This window comes from Hippocampus zosterae, chromosome 7 (assembly GCF_025434085.1).
Source record: "Hippocampus zosterae strain Florida chromosome 7, ASM2543408v3, whole genome shotgun sequence".
NCBI lineage: Eukaryota > Metazoa > Chordata > Actinopteri > Syngnathiformes > Syngnathidae > Hippocampus > Hippocampus zosterae.
This window is the reverse complement of record NC_067457.1, coordinates 1,410,324-1,436,513: the sequence shown is the minus strand read 5'-3', so window position 1 is coordinate 1,436,513 and position 26,190 is coordinate 1,410,324. Positions and strand designations below refer to the sequence as shown.

General features: G+C 45.7%; 5 protein-coding genes and 1 long non-coding RNA gene across 7 annotated transcripts; 5 read left to right on the top strand and 1 right to left on the bottom strand.

The window, feature by feature from the left end:
- Window positions 1-11: 11 nt before the first annotated feature.
- Window positions 12-1,939, top strand: LOC127604389 (uncharacterized protein C7orf50 homolog). Its single transcript, XM_052071391.1, has 6 exons — window positions 12-75; window positions 251-382; window positions 618-737; window positions 925-1,115; window positions 1,331-1,412; window positions 1,639-1,939. Exons 2-6 carry the CDS (start codon window positions 266-268, stop codon window positions 1,816-1,818), a joined length of 690 nt encoding a protein of 229 aa, XP_051927351.1. The 5' UTR covers window positions 12-75; window positions 251-265; the 3' UTR covers window positions 1,819-1,939.
- Window positions 1,879-4,514, bottom strand: gnptg (N-acetylglucosamine-1-phosphate transferase subunit gamma). The gene is made up of 11 exons (XM_052071386.1): window positions 4,371-4,514; window positions 4,196-4,250; window positions 3,760-3,827; window positions 3,615-3,669; window positions 3,422-3,505; window positions 3,257-3,350; window positions 3,063-3,177; window positions 2,874-2,956; window positions 2,640-2,768; window positions 2,453-2,534; window positions 1,879-2,377 (listed from the first exon to the last, which is right to left on the bottom strand). The coding sequence occupies exons 1-11, from the start codon at window positions 4,498-4,500 to the stop codon at window positions 2,286-2,288; spliced, it is 987 nt and encodes a 328-aa protein (XP_051927346.1). The 5' UTR covers window positions 4,501-4,514; the 3' UTR covers window positions 1,879-2,285.
- A 19-nt stretch (window positions 4,515-4,533) lies between these two features.
- On the top strand, window positions 4,534-6,927 carry tsr3 (TSR3 ribosome maturation factor). Its single transcript, XM_052071387.1, has 6 exons — window positions 4,534-4,951; window positions 5,075-5,285; window positions 5,381-5,574; window positions 5,652-5,819; window positions 6,208-6,262; window positions 6,737-6,927. The coding sequence occupies exons 1-6, from the start codon at window positions 4,831-4,833 to the stop codon at window positions 6,858-6,860; spliced, it is 873 nt and encodes a 290-aa protein (XP_051927347.1). The 5' UTR covers window positions 4,534-4,830; the 3' UTR covers window positions 6,861-6,927.
- Window positions 6,928-7,853: 926 nt separating this feature from the next.
- On the top strand, window positions 7,854-15,232 carry pdpk1b (3-phosphoinositide dependent protein kinase 1b). The gene is made up of 14 exons (XM_052071369.1): window positions 7,854-8,153; window positions 9,520-9,783; window positions 9,940-9,982; window positions 10,061-10,198; window positions 10,541-10,685; window positions 10,762-10,859; window positions 10,932-11,007; window positions 11,085-11,153; window positions 11,255-11,351; window positions 11,451-11,624; window positions 11,721-11,938; window positions 12,104-12,161; window positions 12,289-12,441; window positions 12,986-15,232. Exons 1-14 carry the CDS (start codon window positions 8,130-8,132, stop codon window positions 13,097-13,099), a joined length of 1,671 nt encoding a protein of 556 aa, XP_051927329.1. The 5' UTR covers window positions 7,854-8,129; the 3' UTR covers window positions 13,100-15,232.
- A 212-nt stretch (window positions 15,233-15,444) lies between these two features.
- kctd5b (potassium channel tetramerization domain containing 5b) lies at window positions 15,445-25,795 on the top strand. Of its 2 annotated transcripts, XM_052071389.1 has the most exons (6): window positions 15,449-15,798; window positions 20,089-20,197; window positions 20,312-20,403; window positions 20,473-20,568; window positions 22,096-22,221; window positions 22,969-25,795. In XM_052071389.1, the coding sequence occupies exons 1-6, from the start codon at window positions 15,577-15,579 to the stop codon at window positions 22,996-22,998; spliced, it is 675 nt and encodes a 224-aa protein (XP_051927349.1). In that variant the 5' UTR covers window positions 15,449-15,576; the 3' UTR covers window positions 22,999-25,795. The 2 variants fall into 2 exon arrangements, with proteins under 2 accessions (XP_051927348.1, XP_051927349.1); XM_052071388.1 differs by having other exon boundaries at window positions 15,445-15,798; window positions 20,312-20,568.
- Window positions 15,824-20,081, top strand: LOC127604399 (uncharacterized). The gene is made up of 3 exons (XR_007963305.1): window positions 15,824-17,408; window positions 17,541-17,612; window positions 18,170-20,081. It is a non-coding gene; the product is annotated as an uncharacterized LOC127604399 (long non-coding RNA).
- Window positions 25,796-26,190: the final 395 nt, after the last annotated feature.

The following is a 26,190-nucleotide window of genomic DNA, read 5'->3' as shown; positions in this document are numbered from 1 at the left end:
ACGTGACGTCATATCCGGGTTGTGCTGCATGCTAGTCAGCGTGTGCTGGTCTGACTAGGAATCGCGTTTTCCTGCGTAAGTAAAGAACATTTTATCAGAACACATGAACAGAAATGGCGTTTATTCGGTTACTGTATCTACAGTATTGTTCTTTGAGGTCCTTATTTTCAGTCCGGTGCCGTGTGTTGTTTGGAAAAACTGTTCTACAGTCACCAACTAAAGTAAATACAAAGTGTTGTGTTTGTTGCAGGATTTCGTAAATTTAATGGCCAAAGACAAATCACAACAGAAGCCTCCAAAGAGGAAGAAGCCGCCTCCAATCGGCGATGAGGTTTGTGTGGAGCAAACCAAAGACAGCAAGAGGAAGAAGTTAAAAGTTGAGGTAAGCGGAATAATCATTGGAATCTTTCCTGGAAAAGAGGGTTTCATTGTTTGGTTGCACGAGTCGTGAAACAAATCCAGGTAATGAAAAAACTAAAAGCAAAACTTGATTTACTTGATGATGTCATTGTCAATTGCCTTGCTAGAAGCGAAGTGGGGAAATCGACTCAGCAATGTTAATTTTACTACACACCGCCCTGCCCAACTTATATTCATTCTTTTTGTTCCTTGTCCAGGAGGCTCCAGTCCAAATCCCAGACGCTGACCTCGCGGTGGAGGAAGGAAAAAAGACCAAAGTCAAGAAGCACAAAAAGAAACGAACAAAAGAGCAAACGGAGACGACAATGGAGATTCAGGTTTGACATGTTTTGTGCCATTCAGCAACTGAGGATATGAAAATTCTACCCCCTTGTGTTTCCACGGATAATATGAAATTGCATGCAGGTTACCCCCAAACATTTGGACGTTAGCGTCAATACCGCATCACGGTGGCTCTCCTGGTCCTATTTACGAATCCTCCCTTGTTGCGCTTCGGCGCGACAGATTTCAGATCCTGCCGAGGCTCCCGCGGGGGAGGAGGAGGAGGAGGACTTGAGCCCGGAGGAAAGGCGGGTCTGGGAGAGGAAGATGAAAAAGATCCTGAAGAAGAAGATGAAAGCTGAGGGGATCGTCCCACCCCAAAACAAAGAGTCCGGGCCCACCGCGTCCCGGCAGGCCTTGGATTACCTCACGTGGTGAGGAGAAAGCGCTTCAGATTATGTATTGAGAATATCAAATCTTGTAGTTGGCCCAAAGCTCAGGCTGGGGAAGAGTCACATTGGTGTCATCCATGTGTGTTATTGGTGCACAATGCACACTGGAACCTAAAAAAAAAAAAATCAGTGTAGTGTATAGAAACGGATTTTGTAGGCGGGCGGGCCAGTTTGTAACGACGGTTTTTCCTTTTCAGCTGGGCTGACAATCGCGAGGCGTGGAAGTTTCAGAAGACGCGGCAGACGTGGTTACTGCAAAACATGTTTGATTCCGAACAGGTAAGCGCGGCACGCCAACCCAAATTTGGTTTCAACATGTTACTTCTTTTTAAAAAAAGAAATCTGAAGATCTGCTAAGTCTAACCTGGCTTGTTAGCAGATGAAGAGAGTTTTTGCTACTTTGCGGTGCATTGATTTTGCAATCAGCCCAACGAAAACACAACAAGGGAAATGTTGCTTCGCTTTGTTTGTTCACTCGGTCAATCTCGTGACAATTTGCCGACAGATTCGAGATGAGAAGTTCTCGGTGCTGCTGCAGTACCTGGAGGGCCTCCGCGGGGGGTCGAGAGACACCACAGTTCAGAAGGCCCTCGTCCTGGTCCAAGAATCGGGGCAAGCGCTCGATGACGGAAATGTCCAGAAGAGGGCGCACAGAGCCAGAGAAGTCATCCAGATGCTTACCTGAGCTCACGCTCGGACTTCTTTTCATTTTATCATCATGACGTCCACAAGGGGGGACTCTGTCAAGACCTTTCAATTCCATGATGGCATTTCACCTCATTTAGAAAACTACAGGAGTACTTTTTGGCAACAATTCCCTCTCAGGATATTTGTTTGTGAAATGTGCGGACTCCATTGTTGTTTTTCAGTATTTTACTTGCTGCACTCGGCGTGAATGGCGAACAGCATCTGACACGATAAAATATTCCATTTTGTCATTCCCACCGAGCCATTTCTAAAAGTCCTCCTTGCACATTTCTAAAGTGATTTCAACGTCTTCATCCAGGACATCTTGGGGAAATAATTTTCCATAACGATAAGAGACATTAAAAAGAAAAACGGCTCTCATTTAAAAGTTTTCAGTCTCCCATTTCAGATCGGCGTCCTCTCCGCAGAGTCCCGTTGAAGGACGTCGCTAATCCGTCCCGTTGCTCACGCGGCGTCCTGCTCAGCGATCTCCAAAAGGCCAACGTCGCCACGCAAGCGCTGTGCCTCCGCTGTCGTCTTGGCCCCTTTTGTCTCGTCTGTCACGCCCAGCGAAACATGTGAAATGCACGTTTTGTACGCTCGCAAACTTGTTTTTTGGGGGCACGTCTAACCTGGTTGTGCATCGAAGGCAATATTGTGATGAGTGAGCAGGGCTCGCAGTCTCGCAATCTCTTCTCGCTGCTTACGGAAGTCCTGCAAAAGGTAAAAGGCGGCCCCCTCTGCTCATCCAGGCTGAGCCGTCAAGGATGAGGAGACGTCGCCAAGTCTCGCTTCCTGTTGTCTTGGCCATTTCCATACCTCGTTACATTTCTGTAAAGAGTTGTGCGTTTCCACTTCGGCTTCGACCCGGGCTGGCTTCCTGGCCGCATTTTGACTTTTGAGAAGGCCGGCGTCCTCAAACACATCCCTGACCAGATTGTTGTATCCCTGCAAGGGACAAAAGAAGCGTTCAGCTTTGCATCATCAAGGAACAATTCTGTAGCTTTCCTATGCGATCCGCGACTTTTTTTTTTTTTAAATTCCGTGACTTACTTGCTCAGTGACAAGGCCTTCATAGCGAGCCTGCTCGGCTTCATCCCATTCCTTTTGCAGCTTCTCACTTAATGTTGGGTACACTTAAAACACAGCAAAAATCTTTTTTCTTCCTTTCACTTCTCATCCAATTCAAGAATTAATTCCGCTGATATATTAAAGTCGAACGACAAAGTCAACCGGCATTACCTAAAAGAGAATGCGGGTGGCAAACGAGTGGCGTCTCAAAAGTTAGCGAGTACACACAAGTGCTCGGCTCTGAGACTTGAGCAAGTTTGGTTTGGCTGCTGCAGGCAAGAAGCACCTTCAGAGAAAAAGTTGAGAGGTCCGATTAGGCTCCCGGTGTAGAAGATCTTTTGAGGAGTAATTTTGACCCCGCTCACCTTTGCTTCTCTGTTCCTGGTGCCACAAGTGTCGCCGTCTCTCATCCACATGCCTGTAAAAGTGTTGTTTGCCATCTCCCACTCGTGCCAGATCCTGGAAGGAGAACATATCATCCCTTGCGCTCGCTGCTGAACGACCACAAATGGTAGCTGGAGGCGTCTTACCCCAGGATCCCGCTGTAAGCGTTCCATCGGAATGACTGTTCATGTTGGGTGAGGTTGTGAAATGGACACAGCTCGTATCTATACCTGAGAGGATGATATACAGTTGCAAGAAGATGTACGCGAATCCACCAAGTGTTATTTTGGTTGTGACAAAGATTCTGGGTAGTACCAGTACTTACTGTACAGTACTTACACTGATTGTGTGAGACTGAAACATCTTCCAGCCAAATGAAAAAGGTGTGAAGGTCCTTGTGGAGATACGATGTTCAACAAAACGTTTTTTGGGACCAACATTCAAAGATGGAATGAAATGTCGCATAAAATGACATGGAAGTTACCAGACACTGGCGATGGAAGGACTTTAGCCTGCAGTCTGCTTCCTTGAGACAGAAAATTGTTGTTCACCCTTAGGAGGGAAACATTCAAAAATTAGCTCAAGGATAGGGTGTAAAAAAATGGATTGATGGACGTTCATCTGTCTATGCCAGTGACGTATAGTGTGGAGGCGTTACATGCAAATGTTTTCTTGCGTGGCAGGAGGTCCAATTAACCTCCCGTGCTATGTTAACGTGTATTAAAATGGCCAATTTTTGTTCATGTTAAGACCTAATAACAGACGGCCAATTAATGGGTTGTACTAACAAACAAACAAAAAACTAGCAAAAATGGTTTTAGGGGAGCTGGAATGGAATGAAGGCATTCCAGCTGTTTTCAGAACACCGAATGGGAAGCAGTGGGGGGAAAAAAACAATTATTTTTTTGTTTTTGACGAACCCAAAGGTATTCGGCGCCTCGACTATCTTCATTTTACCGGCGATTCCATGGGTTGCTGTGGAAAGCGAAATCAAAAGACAGAAACGTTAATCTTCCCCATGGCTGAATGATGTGCATTGTCTCCGTCGATGTCATTATAGCTAGTATCAAATTAAATTTCACTCTAATTACTCACCCAAGAGGAACACGTCCACAGTAAAGGCGAGTAATACGTGATATGTTACACTTAACAAGCAATGCATTTCGAATTTTAATTGTAATATGTTTTCTTCGGCATCTCTCACGTCTGATGACATGAGAAGCATTTCCTGGTGAGACCGTCACGTGACAATAACAGAATATGCGCATGCGCAGTTAACTTGGGACACGCACGTCGCGTTTTATTTAGAGGCGCCAAAAAGAAAAACAACTACGTTCCAGTTTACGATATGCTTAAAAAGTTGTGAGATCAGAGTTTTTTTTAGTTAGGTATTTTACTTACTTGCAAATGTGAACCTTCTGGGGTTAACGTTCACGTGTAACGAATGTGTCCGGGCTAATGCTAATGGTTTCTAGCTAACAGGAAGCATGTGTGGGTTTGACAGATTTTGTTATCGACTATAACACGGGGTGAGAATAAACGTCTGGTGAGTAAAATGGGACGGAAGAAACAGAGCAAGTTTGTGCGCCCTGACAACAAGGGAAAAGACAAACGACACAAAGCGAAAGGGAAAACTTTAGAGGCTTTTACAGAAGAAATGCACTCTGCAGTTGAAGGTAAACATACATGACAAACAGTTTTACATTGTGTGCATTACATTTTTTGAGGGGGTGGGGCTTCTAGTTGCATAAGAATATAATATCTTAACTAACCATATCTGTCTGTTTTGTCTCTAACAGCAAATCTTCACAGAGAGGAAGGAGCAGAGAGCCCTCAAGTGAAGCTACCTTGTCCTCTTGCCATGTGGGAGCTGGGCCATTGTGACCCCAAACGTTGCACGGGCCGAAAGCTGGTCCGCAAGGGATTTGTACGCAACCTGCGCCTCAATCAGAGGTTTAACGGACTCATTTTGAGTCCCATGGGTACAAAGTATGTGACACCAGCTGACAGGTATGCCGTGTGTCATCCTGGCATTGTTCACAGCGCACTAGAGTATACTTTGTTTTGAATTATGAAATGAATCAAATGTTTCTTTTCATTCACAGGGAGATCGTGGCCCAAAATGGGCTGGCGGTGATTGATTGCTCTTGGGCCAAGCTGGAAGAGACGCCCTTCAATAAGATGGTCGGAAGTCATCCGCGCCTGCTGCCTTACCTCGTCGCTGCCAATCCGGTCAACTACGGGAAGCCTTGCAAATTATCTTGTGTTGAGGCTTTTGCTGCCACTTTTTGTATCGTGGGTAAGGCTTGTGTGCAACCTTTGTGTAGCATTTTCCGAGTGACTCAAAATCAACACATCCCATTTTAATGTCGCCAGGTTTCGAGGAACTGGCCGCGCTCTTGTTGAAGAAATTCAAATGGGGGACTGTGTTCCTGGAGCTCAATAAAGTTCTGCTGAAGCGCTATGCTGCCTGCCAGTCGGAGGAAGAGCTGCTCACTGTCGAAAAGGACTTTCTCACCACGAAACCAGAGGAGGAGGACATTGGTAAAAAATAAATAAATAAATAAATAAATAAATAACGTGGCAGGGGATCGAATTTGCAATGTGGGCTTTATTTATGTGTGGAGTTTGATGTCGCCTTAGAATTTTCAGTGCACCGTGGTTGAATTTTCACGACAGGCAGCAGTTTGGGGCATGGTGAAAAATTGCTTCCAAAAAACTGGCTTCAAGCTGTGTACTGCCACTCCCTTTTGAAGTTTACAATCAAATTAAACATAACCCACAGAGAATTACAGTTGAGATTAATCTAGTCTTTTTTTTCCCCTTCAAACAACACCAAAAGAACATAACATTTATCAACAAAGCTGCTTTTCACATCCACGCTTTTGTTATTGTGGGAACCTTGGTTTTAAATTCAGCCTCTTGTTTGCAGATCCGTTTGATGTCAACTCAGGAGTGGAATGTATGAATCTCAACAGACGTCACTGGTGAGCTTCTTGTATTTCATTTGGGGGCATCTTTTAATTATATTTACGTTGATCAATGCTCTCATTAGAGGCCAAGACTCTTAATCCAATTTTAAAATGATGCCATTTGCTCATGAATGAACATGATCCTGTGGTACAGTGACACGCAACCTTTATGAAACGCAGGCACCCATTTAAAATAATAAAATCTTACAGCACACCAACCAACAAAAAAATGTCACCAGACGTGGAAGTACTTCAATAATAATGCGCACAGGTTAATTGTAGCTTCTGCCATCGAGTGGAAGATCATTTCAATATTTTGCCTGTCCACACATCGCAGGCCTAGATGGATGAATGAAGTGCATTGTCTGTAGTGAATTCAGTAATTTTCTAAACCAGAGAAGTAGGAGTATCAGTTCTCGCACACTGATGGTTAGGAATCACCGCTACAGTTTAGAGTATACAGGAACAGTTTTGTGCTCTCTGCTTTAGGGAACCCGATGAGGATTTTAGCGAGGGCACTGACACATCAGAGGATGATGATGATGACGACGACGATAATGATGATGATGACGACAACAACGATGATGAAGCGGGAAATGGAAAAAAAGAATGATGAGTCAGAAAACGTCTCACACAGAGATGAAGGGGCAGCAGCAAAGTCATCACAATAAAACAGATTTTTAAACTTCATTATTGTCAGGACTGGTCATCCATTATGAAAGCCTCAAACGCTCATAGATGTTTAACATGATAAAAAGTACATTTTGGCTAGTTTGTATGTCCTTTGTAAATGATCTTTACTGTTGTTGATGATGTCACCTGGAAGAATAATTTGTGGAAAATGTGTTGTTTGTGCTAACCGAAAATCCACCAGCTGCTCTCTTTTAACATTTTCTCACTACAATCTGATAAAAACGCCCTGCTGAGACTTATGTTTTTCAGTTATGATAAGCCTATTTAGCATTTTTGTTCGTCACAGTGACTCACCGTGGCGAGTCTGGAGACCTATGATGGGAAAAGCCAAAAGTTGCAACAACAATACAGTGTGGACTGCACCATTTTTGCGGTTCGGCATTCGTTGATTTCATATTGGTGAATTATTTTTATCCTCCAGTATTTTTTTCTCCCGTTTTTTTCTGCACGATTTGGAAGGAGGATCGCTTATTCGCGGATTTTCTTCAAGCGAATACCGAGTCCACTGTAATTAGCAAAACTACGGGAACACGTTGTTTGTTAGCTTCATACCCCGTGCCACTTATAGTCACTTATTTATAAAAGACAATTGTTTTCATTGCGCCGAGTTAGCCAAACGAGTATTGTTTATAATTGACAGTAAAATGCATTGAATTACTTTTGTATTCGGGTACATCTCAATTTTGTGGAATCAATCTGTCTACGTGAGTCTTTTTACAGAATTTGTTGTTGTATTTTTTCACCCAAAGTACAAAATGAAAACAGTTGCAACGTCTGCTGCTTTGGGGGTATTTTTACACTTAAAGTAGGGGAAATCCAATTTTCCTACGGCTTCACCTGGTTGTTTTTAAAGGAAACCGCGGTCAGTAAATGCAGCATTTTGCTACTACAATCTACTATCTGGCAGCGTCACGAGGAAGACTGGCTTTTATACTCCGCGTGCAAATTAGTTTTATCTAAAAATAAATTGTATGTCGTTTTCTGGCGTCTGACGGAGTCTTTCCAGTAATGTGAAGTTGAGTGTTGTACTGTAAATGTGGCGAGGGGGGCGGACACAGCACGACTCTGCTGTCCTGCGGTAACATTGTTGTGGAACGACGTCACAGCTCGAAAATGAAGGCGCAGAGGCAGCCATTACCGGAGCTTCTCTAATTATTTTATTCCAAATAAATACTCGAGGAAATCTCCCATGGCAAGAGCAACAAGTCAGCTGGTGAGTGTCGCCGCTTCGACACGGAGCACACTACGAAGCCGGCGGCCCAAACGTGGCGTGTGGCGGCTGTTTGACAACAACTAGTTAGGTCGGGCCTTCGCTGGAAGAGCGCTAGCCTAGCCGCAGAGCTCGTTCGAACGTTAAGACCTCATAGCGCCGCTACGCCGGCTAACGACAGCGACATTGGCCAAAGTTATTTGGCTTCGTTGAGACCCCGGCTTGACCCGCGTGGGTGCTGCGCACGAGTCGGGTTTGTGTTAAATTATAACCGACTCGAAGCTGTTATCTGTGCTGGTCTGTATCAGTCGGCTAATGCTAAGCTAAGCAGCTTCGCGCTTTCAATGTTAACTCTGGCTGTCAATTCAATGTGGTGCACAAGTCAACGACAACACGTTAACTCTCATTCTGTCTGACAAGCAACATGATGAAAATATGAGAAGGCGGTGGGGTGATTTTTATTTTTTATTATTTTAGATTTTTTTTTTGTAGTTGCAACCCCTTGAGCTAATTTGCTGGCTGTTACCGCAAGTTTGTAACTCACTGTCAGCCAGTGCGGCTTGACAAGGTTGCCCGAGAAAGTTCACATTAGGCCCCGGTGCAGCCGGATTGATCACGTCGGTGTGTTATTGGGATCCGGCTTTAACTAGCAAACATGACGCGGTGGACTTACGGAGAATGAGTCAGGGCGTAGTTGCTCAGTGTGAGCCGGGTGAGGGGATAAAAAGCGGATGAATAGCCACACCTTGGTTGAGAATAAGATAAAAGCAAGGCCGAGGGAAGCAACAAACGTTGAGGGAGTTGTAAACGTGTTGTGCGTGTTATTGTTGGCTCCAAAAGACTCCGGAATTTACAACCTCGCACTGTTTTGTTGGCTTGGGGTGTGAAGTGATGACGATGGCTGGGTTTCGTCCAAGTGGAAAAGGTTGTCTAACTTTTACCATCTCGAAAATACTTGTCTCTCCAAATGCCACCACCATGACCACCCTCGGAATACAGGGCTGAAAGGTTTTGGGGAGGAAATCGAGTTTTCTGGCAATACATTGATCACTCATGATTTACGTTAACGGCACGCTTGTTCGGTGGAATTTGGGGAATTTGTTGTGAACACTTCAAAGACTGCAAGTCCAAGTGGAGGTGAGCAGATTTACCTGAAGTAGATAAATAATCTGTCCTTGATGTACTCACGGGTTGTTTGCTTTTATTTTAGCCCCGCCAAATAGAGCAAAACAATTATGTGGCCGCACCATTAACTTGTGTTACGAGCTCGGTCACCGGAGCAATTCCAGTCTGAAGTCAAGGGTCCCACTGTGTACTTTGTGATTCCACTCCATCACACCGCTGACTCACGTTTTCTATCTTCTGCCAGTATGATGTCGTGCCTATCCAGCCCAGCGTTGTCATTTGTTCCCGCTCGCATTCATCAATGGTAAGGAACCACCCCGACTTAAGCAGCAGCCACTGTCCCGGCATGGAGGGCTCGCCCTCGGAGGCCCGCGCTGCCGGAGCGTCTGCCAGCGGCCAGGGCTCCGGCCTCCGTGCGCAGAAGGTGGCTCAGGTGCCGCAGCCTCGCAAGAAGAAACCGGAGGACTTCAAGTTTGGCAAGATACTGGGAGAGGGCTCCTTCTCGACGGTACGTATGAATCGACGGATTTATATCGCGCATTCCTTTTCACTTTTTTTTTAATTCGACTTGGGTAACTGTTGCTACATGCTAGCATTCCTCTGATTAATGCTCTTGGATGAGTCATCCTCTTGAATTACAGACTTTTTTTTTCCCCTTTTGAAGGTTGTCCTAGCAAGAGAGCAGGTAACTGGCAAAGAATATGCAAGTAAGTATGACTATATTGCAGATGACTCCCAAGTCGCTGTGTGTGTGTGTTTATTCTTGTGCTCCCCCTGCGTTAAAGTTAAGATCTTGGAGAAGCGGCACATCATGAAGCAGAACAAAGCCCAGTATGTGAAAAGAGAACGGGATTTGATGTCGAATCTCGACCACCCCTTCTTTGTCAAACTCTTCTTCACATTTCAAGACGACGATAAGTTATGTATCCTTTTCACTTCAGTATTCTTTGTTGGGGGATCCTGATCAGAGATCCTGTACGCCTGGACTTGTACTCATGAGAACGCTCCGATGCTATGGCCCCCAATACCGCTTCACCACACGCCGCTATTCCGTCCTCCCCCGAGTGCGAGGCGTGTCGTTTGTTCCTCAGAAAGAGCGTTCTTCCTTCGAGCTGTTTACCAACAGCCCCAGTTGAAGTCAAAAACTGACACAAAATCAAGAGAATTACACATTGTAAATGGAAGCAAGCGCATCATTATTTGCTTGCTTTTTAAAGGCCGAGTTTTATGCGTGACTTTTTTTCCCCTTAACTCAGATTTCACAGATTTCGGTCTCAGCTACGCAAAGAACGGCGAGCTCCTAAAATACATTCGTAAAATTGGATCGTTCGATGAGACCTGCACTAGATTCTATTCGGCGGAAATTGTTAGCGCGCTGGAATACTTGCACAATGTGGGAATTATCCACAGGTAGGTGTTGAAGCCGTCGCCCCTTTCTTTGCCTTTTTCTCTCCGCCATGGTTCTGACGGCCGCGCTTCCCTCCAGAGATCTGAAACCGGAGAATATTCTTTTGAGCGAAGAGATGCATATCCAGATAACAGATTTTGGGACGGCAAAACAGTTGTCGTCGGACAGCAAGCAAGGTACATTTCCGTCCGTCCGTGTCCGTATAATACACTGGCTGTGTTTTAAATGTTCTCGCGCTTGTTTTGCAGCGAGAGCCAACTCCTTTGTCGGAACAGCACAGTATGTTTCTCCGGAGCTGCTAACAGAGAAATCAGCCTGCAAAAGGTAATTGACTGACAGGAACTTTTTTTTTTAGTTACATAACAGTATTTTTATTTATATATAATTTTTTTTTTTTAAAGCTCTGACCTCTGGGCATTGGGATGTATAATCTATCAGCTGGTGGCTGGTTTACCACCGTTCAGAGCTGGGTAAGTGACCCGCCCCCAGCCCCCCTATTATTATTACTGTCATGATAAAAAAAATAAAACGGGCAAGAGAAGTAAAATGTCATCTATTTTACCCCTCATAGAAATGAGTACTTAATATTCCAGAAGATAATAAAGCTGGAGTATGAATTCCCTGAGAAATTCTTTCCCAGAGCCAAGGATCTTGTCAAACAGCTTTTGGTAAGTCCTTACAGATCACTTGTAATAGATTGTAGGAGCAGTAAAATATGTTTTAAAAAAAACCCCTCCCTGCCCCCCCCCCCCCCCCTCCTGAAATAGTCACTGGACCCGTCAAATCGGATTGGCTGTGACGAGATGGGTGGCTACGACCCTTTGAAACAACACCCCTTCTTTGACAACATCTCCTGGAGTGACCTGCACATGCAGACGCCCCCCAAACTCACCCCATACCTGCCCGCCATGTCTGAGGACGACGAGGACTGCTACGGAAACGTACGTCTGTTGTCCAATCGGCGTGCTCGGAATCAAGTCCCAAGTTGAAAAAAAAAAAAATAATAAAACAACGGCAATGTCATTTTGTCCGCGTAGTACGATGACCTGCTGAGCCAGTTCAGCAACATGCAGGTGGCCCAGTCCAGCTCGTCGCACTCCCTGTCGCCGCACGAGTCGACGCCGCCGCAGCGCTCGAGTAGCAACATCGAGCAATACATCCACGACCTGGACAACAACTCCTTTGAGCTCGACCTGCAGTTCACCGACGAGGAGAAGCTCCTGCTGCTGGACAAACAAACCTCTGGGAATCCGTGGTAAGTCACGGCCGCGTCCAGTCACGGAAAGACGCGCGCGGTCCCTCGGAAAGACTCCGGACCGCCGTGTTAGTTGCAAAATTGGCTTTGCGGGTTTGTCCCGTCTGCAAATGTTGCCCTTCCGTACAGTGAACCAACGTTTGTTTTTATTCTAATGTCACCCAGGCACCAGTTTGTGGAAAACAACCTGATTTTAAAAATGGGTCCAGTGGACAAACGAAAGGTGAGCATATTTGCATATTTGTGTGACAATGCACTTTAGCGTTTCTTACTCGGGGCAGCAAGTTCACTTTTTCTTCTTCTTTTTTTTTTAAATAGTAGCGCTCAATCGAAACCGCTTTCCGTTTCAGGGTCTGTTTGCCCGACGGAGACAGCTGCTCCTCACCGAAGGACCACACCTGTACTATGTGGATCCCGTCAACAAGGTCCTGAAAGGAGAAATCCCTTGGTCACTAGAATTACGCCCCGAGGCCAAGAACTTCAAAACCTTCTTTGTTCACACGGTACGCACGACTACGACCAAATGACCAAAGTATAAAATTGGAATATACACTTTGGGTATTCCATGGCAAGATCACTTTATCTACAATAATCATGATTTAAAAAAAAAATTTTTTTTTTACATAAATTCAGCCCCCCAAAACTGGTCCTGGATTAATTTTCTGTGTTTACACTCATGAAAACGGCACAGTAGGCTCACAGGACAACCGTGTCTTAGAAAAACAGGAACAGCGCAGTTTAGCGCATGACATAGCTTGTTTTGTTTTGTTTTTTTTTTATTCTGGACTCGCCACACTGCGCACGCGAAGCAACGCCGAGCAAAATCGCTACCCGGGATTTCCTCATCCGTTTTGCAGCATTGTCATCCGTGTATCACGACACAGTATAGCGACACACGCGGGGCCAACATGTTTCTTAGCACAAGATTTTTTTCTAGTCAGGCTGGCACAGTGGAACCGGTACAGACGGTACTGGGGGGAATTTTTCTCCCGACGATGCATCACGATTTCTAATGACGAGTGTTTCTGTTCCTCGCTGTCATTCCAGCCTAACCGGACATACTATTTGATGGACCCTAGCGGAAATGCCGACAGATGGTGCAAGAAGATCCAGGAAGTGTGGCGAAAGATCTATCAAAGACACCAAAATCCCAGTCTATAAGGAGCGCTCCCACTTCCTCCCGTGGCCGACCCGCTTGAGCTCGGGGGGCCAATCACTGAGCAGAGTAACACCCTCTTTAGTGCCCTTCATCACCGCAGTGTAAACAAACTCTTTACAGACGCTGGCATCGAAAACCTTGTTTGTTTTACTGAGTAGAATCATTTGGCGGGGGTTGGGGGGGGGGGCGACAACTTTGGATTCAGGGTTGCTTTGCTTGTTCTTTGGGCTCGGTGTGAGGCTTCTGTTATCAAGTTGCGCCAAGCACATCTGCTTTTTTTGTTTGTTTGTTTTTTGGTACATTCTCAACGCAACGTGAAAAAGGCAAGCAGGGGGGTCGGGGGTGGGGGACCACGAGGGGCGCTCTCTCTTCCCCTCCCCTTCCCCAAATCCGAGGACTGGTTTCCTGATATACCGTAAATACTGATTCATGTGAATCCCAGAGTCTCATCCAACCATATCCTAAACCTGCGTCCTCCGTGTAAACTGTAGACAGCCAGCCCCCCCCCTTTTTTGTCGAATGCATTTAGGCCCACGTACGCTCGATTCAGTCTGGCGCATTTACCAAACTCAAAGTGTATTTTTGTAAGAGCCCGTGTATTTCCGCAGTATTTGAGTTGTTTTCTTCAAAGCCAGTGGTACTTGCGCATGGTGGTCCAATCAGATTCCGAGCAGGTCGAAGCATGAGCCTTTCATAGCCGTGAGTGACGGAGGAGGCGGGTAAACATGCCACTAGCTTGTACTTGCTCATCATAAACTCGCTTCCCTTTTCCTGCATGGCCAGTTGTGTAGCGCAGCCTTGTTCCTCTCTCCTAAGGGCACTGACGATACTACAGTAGTTTATTCAAGTTTTTAAAAAGGTGGGTATTTTATTTTATTCTATTTTTTTTGTTGACTGCATTGGCAACCATAGCAAATGTTACTGGATGATTTGGCTGTTCTGTTCACTTTGCGATTTCTTTGTGATGTGAATTTCTTCTTTTTTTTTTTGTGGGATTGTTTGCGCGTCTTCAGCGCATCCTGTTGAAATACGAAAAATCCTACGTGCTGACCAGAAAATCCTCATCCAACAGAGATTATACATGAAACTATCGCTCTTTGAAGCAATCGCAGGTTTCTCCAGATCGCTGGACACACACACACACACACCCTCACATTCAGCTCCAGTAGAACTTAAATTGAGTTAAGATCCTCTTTTTTTTGTGTGTGTGTGATCATAATGCTTTTCATTTTTGACAGATTACCTTCAGGCCCCCCCTACCCCTCTTAAAGGCCCTCCTCCTCATTTTGGTTGAGTCTGAGTGCAGTGTGTGACTGGAATATAGGTGCAAAGGACCCTGGGGGCCCAGGGGCTGGGTGTGCGAGGATATCTATATCTGATCCAAATAAGCGATAAAATTGCTGTATCTGTCTATTAAAAAAAAAAAAAACACACACAAAAAAGTGGAGGAAACACTCCAGATGTGTTGGCCTCCTCCGCGCGGAGAATTTGTCAGATTCAAATCCATGGCGGTCGGTTACATGGTGTATGGAAAACACTCTACCTGGCTTGTAACTGACGAGAACTGTGATGTACAGATATTGTATTATTAAAATCTGAAGCAAGTAATGCAATGACATTAGGAAACAGTTTTTTGTATTTCTATTCTTGTATAAGGTTATTAGAGGGCTATTGTTCAGCCTCTAGTTCATTCTGTGTTATTTAAATTCTAATATATGAATCATATTTGGATTGAAGTCATGTTCAGGGGCCATGTTGTGTATGTTTTGAGATGTAAAGCCTTTGAATGTGAATAATTATTGTAAACTATAATATTTTACATCTTTTTTTCTTACTATATCATACATTTTCTATTTGCGAGGTGATTTAATCATATTCCGTTGATAATTTAATGAATCTGTTCATTCTCTCGCTGATTTATTTGTGCGCTAGGTCAGTAGCTGTTGAATGGCGACTTTTCCACTTCATGATTGGTAGTCCAGTAATCGAAGCATGTAGGGAATTTTTGGCATACGAAGAAAGCCGTGTGTCTTGTTTTCTGTTCAGTCGCAGTCCCTGCACGGGGAAAGATGCAGCGTTTTACTGGCCGTGGCTTCTCACATCCTGCAGCATGTAAATAAAGTATCAGCCCACCATCTGTGTGTTGTTATGTTTTTGGTCTTGTGCAAATTACGACTACGGGCAACTCTTGGTTTCATGCAATTGTGTGTGACGCCGTGGCAGGGCGTTAATTCGATATTCAGTCTCAAAGCGTCTCGCGTGCAACAATCATGCATGCGGCATGCGTGCATTCGGGTGTGAGCGTGGGGTGGCGTGAGGGAGACGGGCGTGGGGTGAGTGGTGGGAGTGGCCGGGACTTGGCGTGACGTGAGGAAGCGAGCCAAGCGGCTGCAGGCAGCTCGTGAGATTTCCCGTCAGCCTCTGGGCAAAAACAGCGAAGGCGAGGGCGAGGGCTGCTGAGACGACGAGAGGGCGAGGGATGGCGGAGAACAACTCGGAAAGCAGCGGCTCCGTTCACCGCCGGTGTTTGAGTCATTGTTCGGCGGAGAGAAGCCCCCCGCCCGGCGCGGGCTCGTCTAAGTGGATTCGGCTGAACGTCGGCGGGACCTATTTTTTAACAACCAGACAGACCTTGTGTCGAGATCCCAAATCGTTTCTTTACAGGCTGAGCCAAGCGGACCCGGAGCTCGATTCCGACAAGGTAAATGCTAAGCTAAGTAGCACTTGGCTGTGTGGGTTTTTACTTTTCGATGAAAAAAAATGCAGATCTTGAACAAAGACGTTTTTGACGTAGCCAATCTCATAGTTTAACTCGATTATATATTATTTCAAATAACCATCGTAACGTACCCCCCCCCCCCCCTTCTCCAGCTAGCTTGCATTAGCTCACAGGCTAGATTCCAACACTCCCCCACATGATGTTGTATATTCTATTGGCGTCTATTTTAACATATATAAGTTAATTTTATGTAGGTTCTGAGTGTCATCTTCAAATGTCGCCCAACCCGTGTCGTTTGAAAAGCCTTTTCATTTCATTTGTATATTGTGATCATGTCGAACTGCAAACTTTGTCCCGTCGAGGCCGTTGCATTGCATTGCCCCCCTCGACCCAATTGGAACATTTTCTCAACCAAAATAGCAAATTATTTCCGTAAAACGATAGGGAGATTCTTACCACCGTTGTGCACTCTTTCATATGGTTCGTCTTAAGCGTGCCGTCTGATTTTGGCTTGACGTTTATTCGAATTTCGTCCTCTCGTATTCTCTCTTCAACTTTCGAAGGGTGTCAGAAAAGTTGCAGGACTGGTGTCACAAAAAGATCCAATAGTAAGAGTCTTTGCATCTTTTGTTAATTCTGCGTGTGAAAAAAAAGGTGAGAGTTGTTGCCTGAGCATCCAATTGTGTCAGGCCACAAATAATTCAGTCGAATTAGCTCAGTGTGAGTTTTTCCCCCCTTCCAAATTATTATTCAATTCATTTGACCAAGATGAAATAGGTCCACAAAGGAACCCATTTCAAAGAAATGGACAGCATCATGGTGGCCCCTGACGACGACGACGATCCAGGAAGAATCCCTCAAGTGTGCTCTGAATGTGGGTGAGAAAGCTGTCAAAAGCATGTTAGACTCCACTTTGATGGAAAATGGTTGTAGTTTGGATTTAAAATGATCTTTTATTGTTGTGACACCGGTCCTGGAACTTTTTGGAGACTGCAAGTCATCCACAAATAGCCACACACTTGAAATGATTTCATGTTATGCTTTTTTTGGGGGTGTACTGCATTCTTTGCCAACTAGGTTATCAGGTGATAGGTTAACTAAGTCACGTGTGCTGTTTTCTATACTTTTCAAGAGTTAAACTCATTTTAAGGGAGGGGGAAAAAAAACCACGACTCCATACGACATTTTTTACAGGACTTTTCATGCTTGTTGGGATGGATTAAAGAACAGAGCAGCCTTGTGTGTCCTGCGGGCCATACGTCAGCCCCGCTGTAAGGGGTGCCCCATTGGCCCCACAGCAAGCAGCCAGGGTGGCAAGGCGCCCAGCATGAGTAAGAAGTCGTTGCCAAGTGGGGTGAGGTGCTGCTGGGGATGAAGTCACTCCTCTCCCCCTGAATGGCCTCCACATGCTCCACAAGGAGGAGGGGGGGGGGGGGGGGGAGTATGTTTGTGCATCTGCCGGTTTTGAACAGCAAGCCGCCTGTGGGCTCTCAAGCCCGCCGAGCAACCGTCAAACACAATGACTTAGTGTCCACATACACCGCGCGACACACTTTTGTAGACCTTGCTGCTGCTTCAACACCTCTCTGATGGTTTGTGTTCATCGACTTTTATAAATCCGCCCTACTTTGCGCCCAACGGAGGCCGCGACTCATCTTGCATTTTAATGCCAATATTTTAATCTCTCAATAATCGGCTTGCTTTTTGGTCCGTTTATCCTTCAGTGAGCGGCTCACGTCAATTTCGTGCCTTAAGTGCGTGACGGAGGAGCCTCGAGCCATTACCGTCCCGCTCACGTGAGTGCCGCTTTATTTCGGAGAGCGCCGGTTATCGGCGGATGCTCGATCTTTTGCGGCTTTTTTTTCTTAAAATATAAACGTCAAATTAAACACGGAGATTGGTTGGGAAATGCACGTGTGCGCAAGCTACAAATTTAGGCACAAGACACAAGAGCCTGATTGAAAAGTTTGCCTTCAGCGAGATAGTCATGCAGTCCGGTTTTGTCGTTGCACAAGTATTTGTTCTCAGCAAGCAATGACACGCTTTCTTTTTTTTTTTTTTCGCCGGTCAACCAGCGGCTAACGTTAGTCCGTAGCCATATGCGCCACCAAACTGCGCGTGGACTGTAGCAATGTCAAGAAAATTGTAAGTAATATGCTACAAGAAATAAGCATCCATCTTTCCAGGTGGTAGAAAGTGACTTTCTATTTATTTTGACCACACTGGGACTTTATTGTTGTTGCTGGCGAGTATTTTTTTACAAAGCGCTGTGCCGTGGAAGTGGAGCCGCGTGACAGATTGGATCCGGCCTCCCGCAATCTCAAGTAAAAGCGGCATTGTGTTTGTGTTTCAGCTAAGGAGAGGAGCGCTTCATTTCTCACTCATGCATGCTGACACGCTTCCGCTGTACTCTTAAAACTGCATTATTCATGTTGTTGACTGGAGTCGCTTTTGCACGCGGGCTTGGACCCCGGGGAGAAAGTGCTATATCACGTGCCAGGTCAGAACCGTCGGCGCTCACTTCTTTCAAAGTCTGCCGTTTGATTCCAAGAGTCATCAAATGACTCGCTGTCACATCTGGGCCATTTTGTTGTCAGCATTTTTGTGTGTGCACGTCGCCAATCTTTTTGGGCCGACTCCTTTTCAGACCTCGGCGTTCTTGCTCTTGAGAGCGACGTGAAATTTTCAGGGAGGCCCGTCACAAAAGCTTGGTGCTTTTCTGAACCCTCTTCATTTACCGCCGACCTCATCTGAGGAACGCGGCTGCTTCGAATGCTGAATTCTGGTTGCGCGGGCGGCGGCGGCGTAAATATTCATGGCGGTATTATGACACAAAGGCAGGAAATGGGCAAGCAATAAAGCTGAGTGTAAATACAGTCATGCTCCCCCCCCCCCGGCGTTGACGGCGCTTTGTGCATTTCCGAAACGGAGTCTCCCCGCCATTTGCTTTCTAGCCGCGGGCACAAAGAAAATGTTTCTTGTAACGCGTATTGACTCGCGAGCGATGGTTGGCTTCTCATGCAAACTGCGGGAAGAAGCCTGCAGTCTGCATGGCGGTCAAACTAACTTTGTATCAAGAAGAGATACAAAACGGGAATGCCATTTTTTTTCCCCCAGGTCATCGTGACTGCAGAGTTTGTAACCTGGCGCCTGTGAAAATGGGCCTCGGCAGCCTTGCGCTCAAAGTGCTCTTTGAATATTTTGCAAAGTCTGAGAGCGTTTCTTCTAAAGCCGCCTCGTTGCCATGCCTGTATTATTTAAAGGATGGAGGCCTATTTGACGATGCCATTACCGCGTCTACTCCAGGGGGTGTGTGGGGGGATTCTGCCCCCCCCCCCCCCCCACTAAGTAACTGCAGTCATGTGACTCGGCTGCAACGTCTTTAAACGCTTGCTCCTGGTGCCGTTTTCTCTTCTCCCGCAAATAGCGTCGAGGCGTTATTTCTGTCTGTTCCCGCGGCGGCGGCGTGTAAAGGGCTTCCTTTTAATAGTGTTAATTGTGTGCGCAACGTGACACGGCGACATGTGAATCTCCAGATCCGCGTGGCCCGCTGCCGCATGTGTGCCATGGGGTGCGCCCCCGCCCCCCCCCAGAGGCCCAATTGCAAAACTCCACCACGTAACCTTGCTAACCTGCACTAAACTGACCTAATTCTCCTCCTTGGGTGTTGATACGTTTTCATAATAATCTGGTTTTAGCTCAAAAGCCGTGCCGGTGTCGCCACGTCTGCTTCCGAGCCCCCCCGAAACTGCGGGGACCCACTGACGGCACCCCGGAGTAGCCGCTTGTCGTGTGCCGAGAGGTTTCCAGTGACCGCACGCAACAGCGGCTTCTGCGCAGCACCCGTACGGAGGGGAAAAAAAATTGCAATCGACAAACAGACGTGCGGGTCGGCTCCAACTAAAGCGACGACGAGAGATCCCAAATGGCCAAAGTGAGCACGGAGCCAGAATAGAAGTCCGTTGGGCTCTGCTGGAATATTTTTGACTCTGGAAAGAAGGTCAACCTGCCATTAGAGTTTTCATTCAGTCCCCCCCCCCCAACCAGCCTAATCGCAGGACTGGCTGAACTCAGGGGAATGCCCTGCGCTTGTCAAGCAATCCGGGTCAAATCCAAATCCTGTGGGAATAGTCGAGTGGTGTTCCAAAGCTCGAGAGATTACGAAAGCCGTCCGGAGGTGACCTCAGCAAATTTTGTTTTGAGTCGCATGAGGATGCTTGTGAAAGTGGAGGGAATAATGGCGGCGCTGGTATTCCTGCTCTTCCTTTTCAGGACGAAACCGGTGCCTATCTCATCGACAGAGACCCGACTTACTTTGGGCCGGTGCTCAACTACTTGCGGCACGGCAAGCTGGTGCTCAACAGGGACTTGGCAGAGGAAGGTCAGTAAGACGCATCGCCGCCTGCCCGCCTCTGGTTTTTGTTTTTCAACAAATGTGTCGGTGCGTAAATGCCGATGGCAGCTCAAGAGTGACTTTTAAAAAATGCCGTTGCAGGCGTCCTGGAAGAAGCCGAATTTTACAACATCACATCATTAATAAAGCTCATCAAGGACAAGATCAGGGAACGCGACTGCAAGACATCGCAGGCATGTCGCGGCTCTTTTGCCTTTTCGTCTTCTTTCAACTCGGCCTTGAACCTTTTTTTTTGCTTTCAGGTGCCAGTGAAGCACGTGTACCGAGTGCTTCAGTGCCAGGAGGAGGAACTGACCCAGATGGTGTCGACCATGTCGGACGGCTGGAAGTTTGAACAGGTAACGAAGGCGTCTTCTCGGGACGGGGGAACATCCGCAGTCCTCTTTTCGTGTGCTCTGCCCACCCCCCGCGATGCTCACCTTGTCCGATGCTCCATGTTGGGATGTGACAGCGAGGCGTGCCCCCCCATCCCCCCCAAAAAAAACAAAACAGCGAATACCTTCTCCCTGATTGTCCGCGCACGTCATCCGGGCCTCCCGTCCTGTGCTCTGATTGGTTGTTGCAGCTTGTCAGTATAGGTTACGGGCGGGCCCAGCGGTCGGAGTTTCTACTCATTGTGTCAAGGGAGGTGAAGGGAGAGGAGTCTGCTTTGCCAAACAACAGCGGCGAGGTGTGTCCCGCGTGTTTCTCTCCACGGGCTGGTCACTGCATGGTCCCGCCCCCCCACGCCCCCTTGTCACCCTTATTGGCCAGCGTCTGTCCCAAATCCGCACACCACTTTGGATGTCGGTTCCTTCTTTGAGTGGACCCGCTCCTTTAAGTTGTAGCACACTCACCTTTTTTTACGAGCTGGTCATCCGCCGCTCCGGCTTGTCGTAACGTTAGCGACTCCGACCGTCGATGTGATGCCCGGATGCCCGTTCCACTTCGTATCCCATCGGATGGTTGCGTAATAGGACCCAGATTGATTGTGCAGTATTTTATTTGAACCTTTTATCCTATCGTCACGATGATTACAGTTTGGGGACATTGAGTTGAGTTCAGGTTTGTGTTTGATCCTGTGCTTGTTGCGATTGGGGTTCTTCTTTTCTGGTTTTGCACCCCCCCCCCCCCCCCCCCCGTCCGGATAGCAACGTGACTCTAGCAATAGTGTGTAATGCCACAGCCTGTTTGAACATGTACACAAGGGACAGAATGTTTACAGCTAGCCAGTCGAGTCTCGCTGTGCAGTCAAAATGAGGCCGGATGGTCTCTCCCCCCCCCCCCACCTAATTCTTTCAAGGTGTACAGGCTTTGTCCATTCGGCGCTCGACATTTTATCTGTCCCTCTTTTATTTCTCGCAAAGATACAGTTTGCAAGATATCTAAGAAACGATTCTGACCTTGAGTGATCACTTGTAGGCCTCGTGAGATCAGAAGGAGTTGAAGTTGCGATACTTTGAAGCTTGCCTTTGTGAGTCGCTGAAAGAGACCCCCACCTCAGTTTCTTCACCTGATTTTTTTTTTTTTCCCCACCACAACAAGCTCGTGCTGACCCGTTCACATTCCCCACTGACTTGTGAAGTGGCATGTTTACTTCCTGCGGTCGACCGTTTGGTCAATTTTAAGCTAAGTCAGGTCCCTAAATGAATCATTGGTGATCAAAGCATAACAATGAATCATTTGGCCATCCATTAGTTGCCGATAAATGATTGCACCTCTAAGTAAGTGAATTTCTTGTCATTTGAAGAGTAACGTGGATTTGAGGAACTGTTGCGCCCGAGAATCTCGCAAACGGTCCCAATGGATTATTCTGTTGCATATCTTTTTCTTTTTTTCTTTTTTTTTTTTTCTAACTGCTCATCTTTGTTGTCATGTCTCGCTAGCTCGTCAGCATCGGCTCCTCTTACAACTACGGCAACGAAGACCAAGCCGAGTTCCTGTGTGTTGTCTCCAAGGAGTTGCACAATCAATCCTACGGGACAAACAGCGAGCCCAGCGAGAAGGCCAAGGTAACGTTGCGCTCCCGTCCGTCCCGTCTGCGCGTGGGCGAAATGTCGGCAAAAAAAAAAAAAAAACAACGCGTTGGGGGTCACCGTACGTCCTTTGCGCCATGTCGAGGAGCGGAACGTGTTTCGCATGTGCGGTGTCAAAAGGATAAGCCTGTCTTTCTGCTTTTTCACTTGCATGATGTTATGTTTTGCACCTTTGGTGACAACCCCCCCCCCCCCGCCCCCAAGGCTCCCATTCAATTCCATTGTTTCTAAAAACGTGTCTCTCTTGTCTTCTGTGCCTGCCGCATGTTGCTCAGAGCGACGATGAAGACACGGATTATGAAATGAATGATTCCGATTAGGGTTGAGCACTTAGGACCCACCGGTGAGCGCTCAGCTGGCCCTAGTCCAGCCCCCGCCCCCTTCCGACCTAGTCTTTCACCTTTTCCCTTATCTCCTCTGTGACGCTCTGCTCCTGTCCCGAGAGGTTTCGGACGTGCTTTTCAGGAGCTACCTGAACTGCATTTGCTTGTTAGAACCCGTGTCACTCAACTGGGGGGGGGGGGGGGGGGGGGGGGGAGAGAGAAGAGAGCAGCAAAATTCTCCAGGAACCTTCCGTAGTTCATGCTTTACCTCTCCATCAGGCTTACTGACTACATGTCTGCTAGTCCCACTATAAATGAAGAAAAATTTGGTGTTGTTGTTTTTTTTTGTCACCGAAATAACGTCTCCCCTTTTTTTTTTTTTTTTTTTTTGCTGTGACAGATTCTTCAGGAAAGGGGTTCCCGTATGTGAGGACGACTGAGTATTAGGAGTTCCAGGTGTTATGATGCAAACATATCATTCTCGTGGAAAACTATTTGGCACAAGAGGAGATTCAAGCGGGGAGGGGAGAGAAAGGGGAGGAGGGGGGTTGTGCATTTATTTTCTGTTTCCCTCCATCTTTGTTTTTTTTTTTTTAGGGGAGGGGTTGTTTTTGATGTAAATATGACTGCTTACTGACAATTGGTGCCTGTACATTTGAACTGGAACTTATCAACTTGAGGCAGGTCTCTCTCTTTTTTTTTCTTCCTCGCTCTTCTTCCCCCCCTTTTTTTTAACTAATTGAAAAAAAAAATGGCTGTCATCATATCGGCCAGTGATTTCTCTCAGGGTCATCTATCCATCGATCTTGACTTAATGATATCCTCCAACTTGATCTTGCAAGGGATCCGGACGCTCTTTGTGTTTCAAAAGCGTCCCATTGTTTGGAGATGGCAAGAAGGGAATTAGCATTTCTTTTAAGAAAAAGACAACGACCTGAAGTCAAATCACTTTTTGATGTTAATTTTTTTTAATTTTTATTTTTAAAGGCAGCTTCACCGCCGTTAGTGGTCATGGTACCTACTGTATCATTGTGTAGCGCCATGCACTGTCTTCCAACAAGGCCTCTTCACTTGGCAGATGCACGTGGTAAGAATAGTTCCGAACCTTTTCTCTGCACTTAGATAGGACATTTTAGAGTCAAGATTGCTGCAGCTCATTTAAAAAAAAAATATATATATACGGTTTTAAGTCATTGAATTGGAGACATCATGTTCATACGTTGGAAGTGAACTGCTTCATATGATGTAGTTCTGTTTTAACATTTGTGTTGTCCAGTGTCAGGAACATCCTTTTTCTTTTTTCTGCCAGATTGACTTTTTGGTTCTATTGTTTTTGTTTGAGGGAGCATCTCTTTTTTATATCAGGGCCTAGAAGAAGTATTTGGGGGGTGGGGGTCGTAGGAGGATTGTGGACTGGAATTTTTTTTTTTTTGGAGGACAATGAACAAAATCTCTGTTCATATCCAGAGAATTTAGTTTTAGTGTAAATAATTTTTAAAAAAACAATATTGATATTTAACTATTTTAAAGAAAAAAAATAATGCACGTTTTGTACACTGTATAGAAAAACATGACTTCAAATGGAAGTTGTTATTCTGGATCCTTTTTTTTTTTCCAACAAGAAAAGACCTTCCGTTTTTGCATAGTTTGTACAGGATTGAAGAGATTTGAGATTGAACAAGGTGTCTTCACTGAGAACATGCCTCTACATGTTTTATTAATAACAAAGCCAAACTTGGCTTTGAAGTTGACTGTTACATGATTTTTTTCTTCTTCTCCTGCCGTGCGATAGATTCTACTCAACATTTTTGAAATGTGTAGTTAATACACAGCATTACATGCACTACAGTTGGAGGGGAAAAAAACGACACTGTGCACATTGCGAACAGCCTGTAATGTTATTTGTATATGCTGAAATTTCACAACTTTTTTTTTAAATGCTTATTTTTGGGTTTGATGTGCAGTTTTGATAGGTTGAAATATTTCACTCACAATTAATCATTTGGTGTTGCCTTGTTTTCCTCTCCCCAAATGACCAAAATCTAATGTCTTACGTGAATTGCACACATTGATCTTTAGTGTCAGGGAAGAGCAAACTTTTTATTATTGCCGGCACACTTTGTACATATGGACTCGTTAACAACACTTCCATGTATTCACACAAACACTTGACTAAAACTGTTTTCTAAGTATGGATGCATGTTTTTTTTAAATATATATAGATACACATTTCCCCTCACACAAGGGCTTTTTAAGTAAAAAAAAAAATTAGCAAAGGGGGTCTCTCGGAGTAGACTGGATATTGCAGAATATCCAAGTGCTAGGCCGTGTTTACATTTGCTCGAGTATTCTAAAACCTTCCAACGTGTGTTCTGTGTTGCGCTCCCTGATGCATGTCAAAGGTGTGTGAGACCGCACCTGTGGTAACAAGCACTCCGCGTGAAGTGACCACACAAAGATGCTGACTGATGTTGTGACACTCCATCCGCCAGGGCTCCAGGATTTTTTTTTCCCCTCTCCTCTGGGCTTGAAAAAAAAAATTATAAATATATTTTAGACTATCAAATGGAATGCTGGAGAGGCTAAAGTGGGGTTACACGGGTTTCTGATAGGTTTATAGGGCCCCCAGAACACCAGAGTAGCGCCATCCCTGCCATCTGCCCACTCGAGCGTTGCAGACAATCTTGATTGCCGCCCTCCTGTTGGCATTGATGAAATTTACCTCTATGGGTTTTGAACAGTGTTTTTATTTTTAGGTGGGAGCGTACCTTTGCAGTGAGATTTTCTAATTTTCCTGTGTGGTTGTGTAATCTCAGTGAAGGTGTTCTGAGGAGGCCTTCCGACGCCTCAGGATGATTCTTGGGGACCATCGCCATCTTGTGGCATGTGTAATATAATAATTATGTTTGATGGGAAATCATGTCAAAGCTGTAGCCTACTACTCTTAAGTGCCCTGTTTGTTTTTGCATTTAAAGTCATAAGCCACAAACCACCGAGATGCATGATTCAAGATAACATGTTATGTTTGTGAAAGAATGCAATGTCAACTCCCCACCCCCCACCCTCCACATACGATCTGACAGTTACGTCGATGATTGTTTTCATATCACTAAGTACATCACTTCTATATGATCTTATGCAATGTGTATAAACTATGAATTAGATAAAGGGGATAAATCTATTGTGGTCTTGAGAAAGGTGAAGCCAATAAAAAAAGTTGTCATTCATGTCTGTGTGGTTTTATTTAAAATTTGAGTAGTTTCAAATGTGTTACAGTATCTTAAACCTAATTAAAAAGTGTGCATGACCACCAGGGGAGCAGTATAATGATCACTCGAGTGAGTCACCATTATCTTGATATTTGGTCAGCTCCAATATTTGTTCTCTTTTGCACAGGGGGTAATAAATAATTTATAGAGACGTGAGTACAGGTATGAATACTATCTGCGTTGCTCCACTGTTTGCTGTGTTTAAATATCCGTTGCTAAAAGAGTTATGCCAACAATTGAATGCTACTGTTAGCCTGTCAACGGGGTTTTGCATTATAAAACATAATGCATTGAGCTGGGAGGGGCATTCTAAAGGCTCTGTTGTTTTGAATAAACTGTGCAATTCTCTTTTA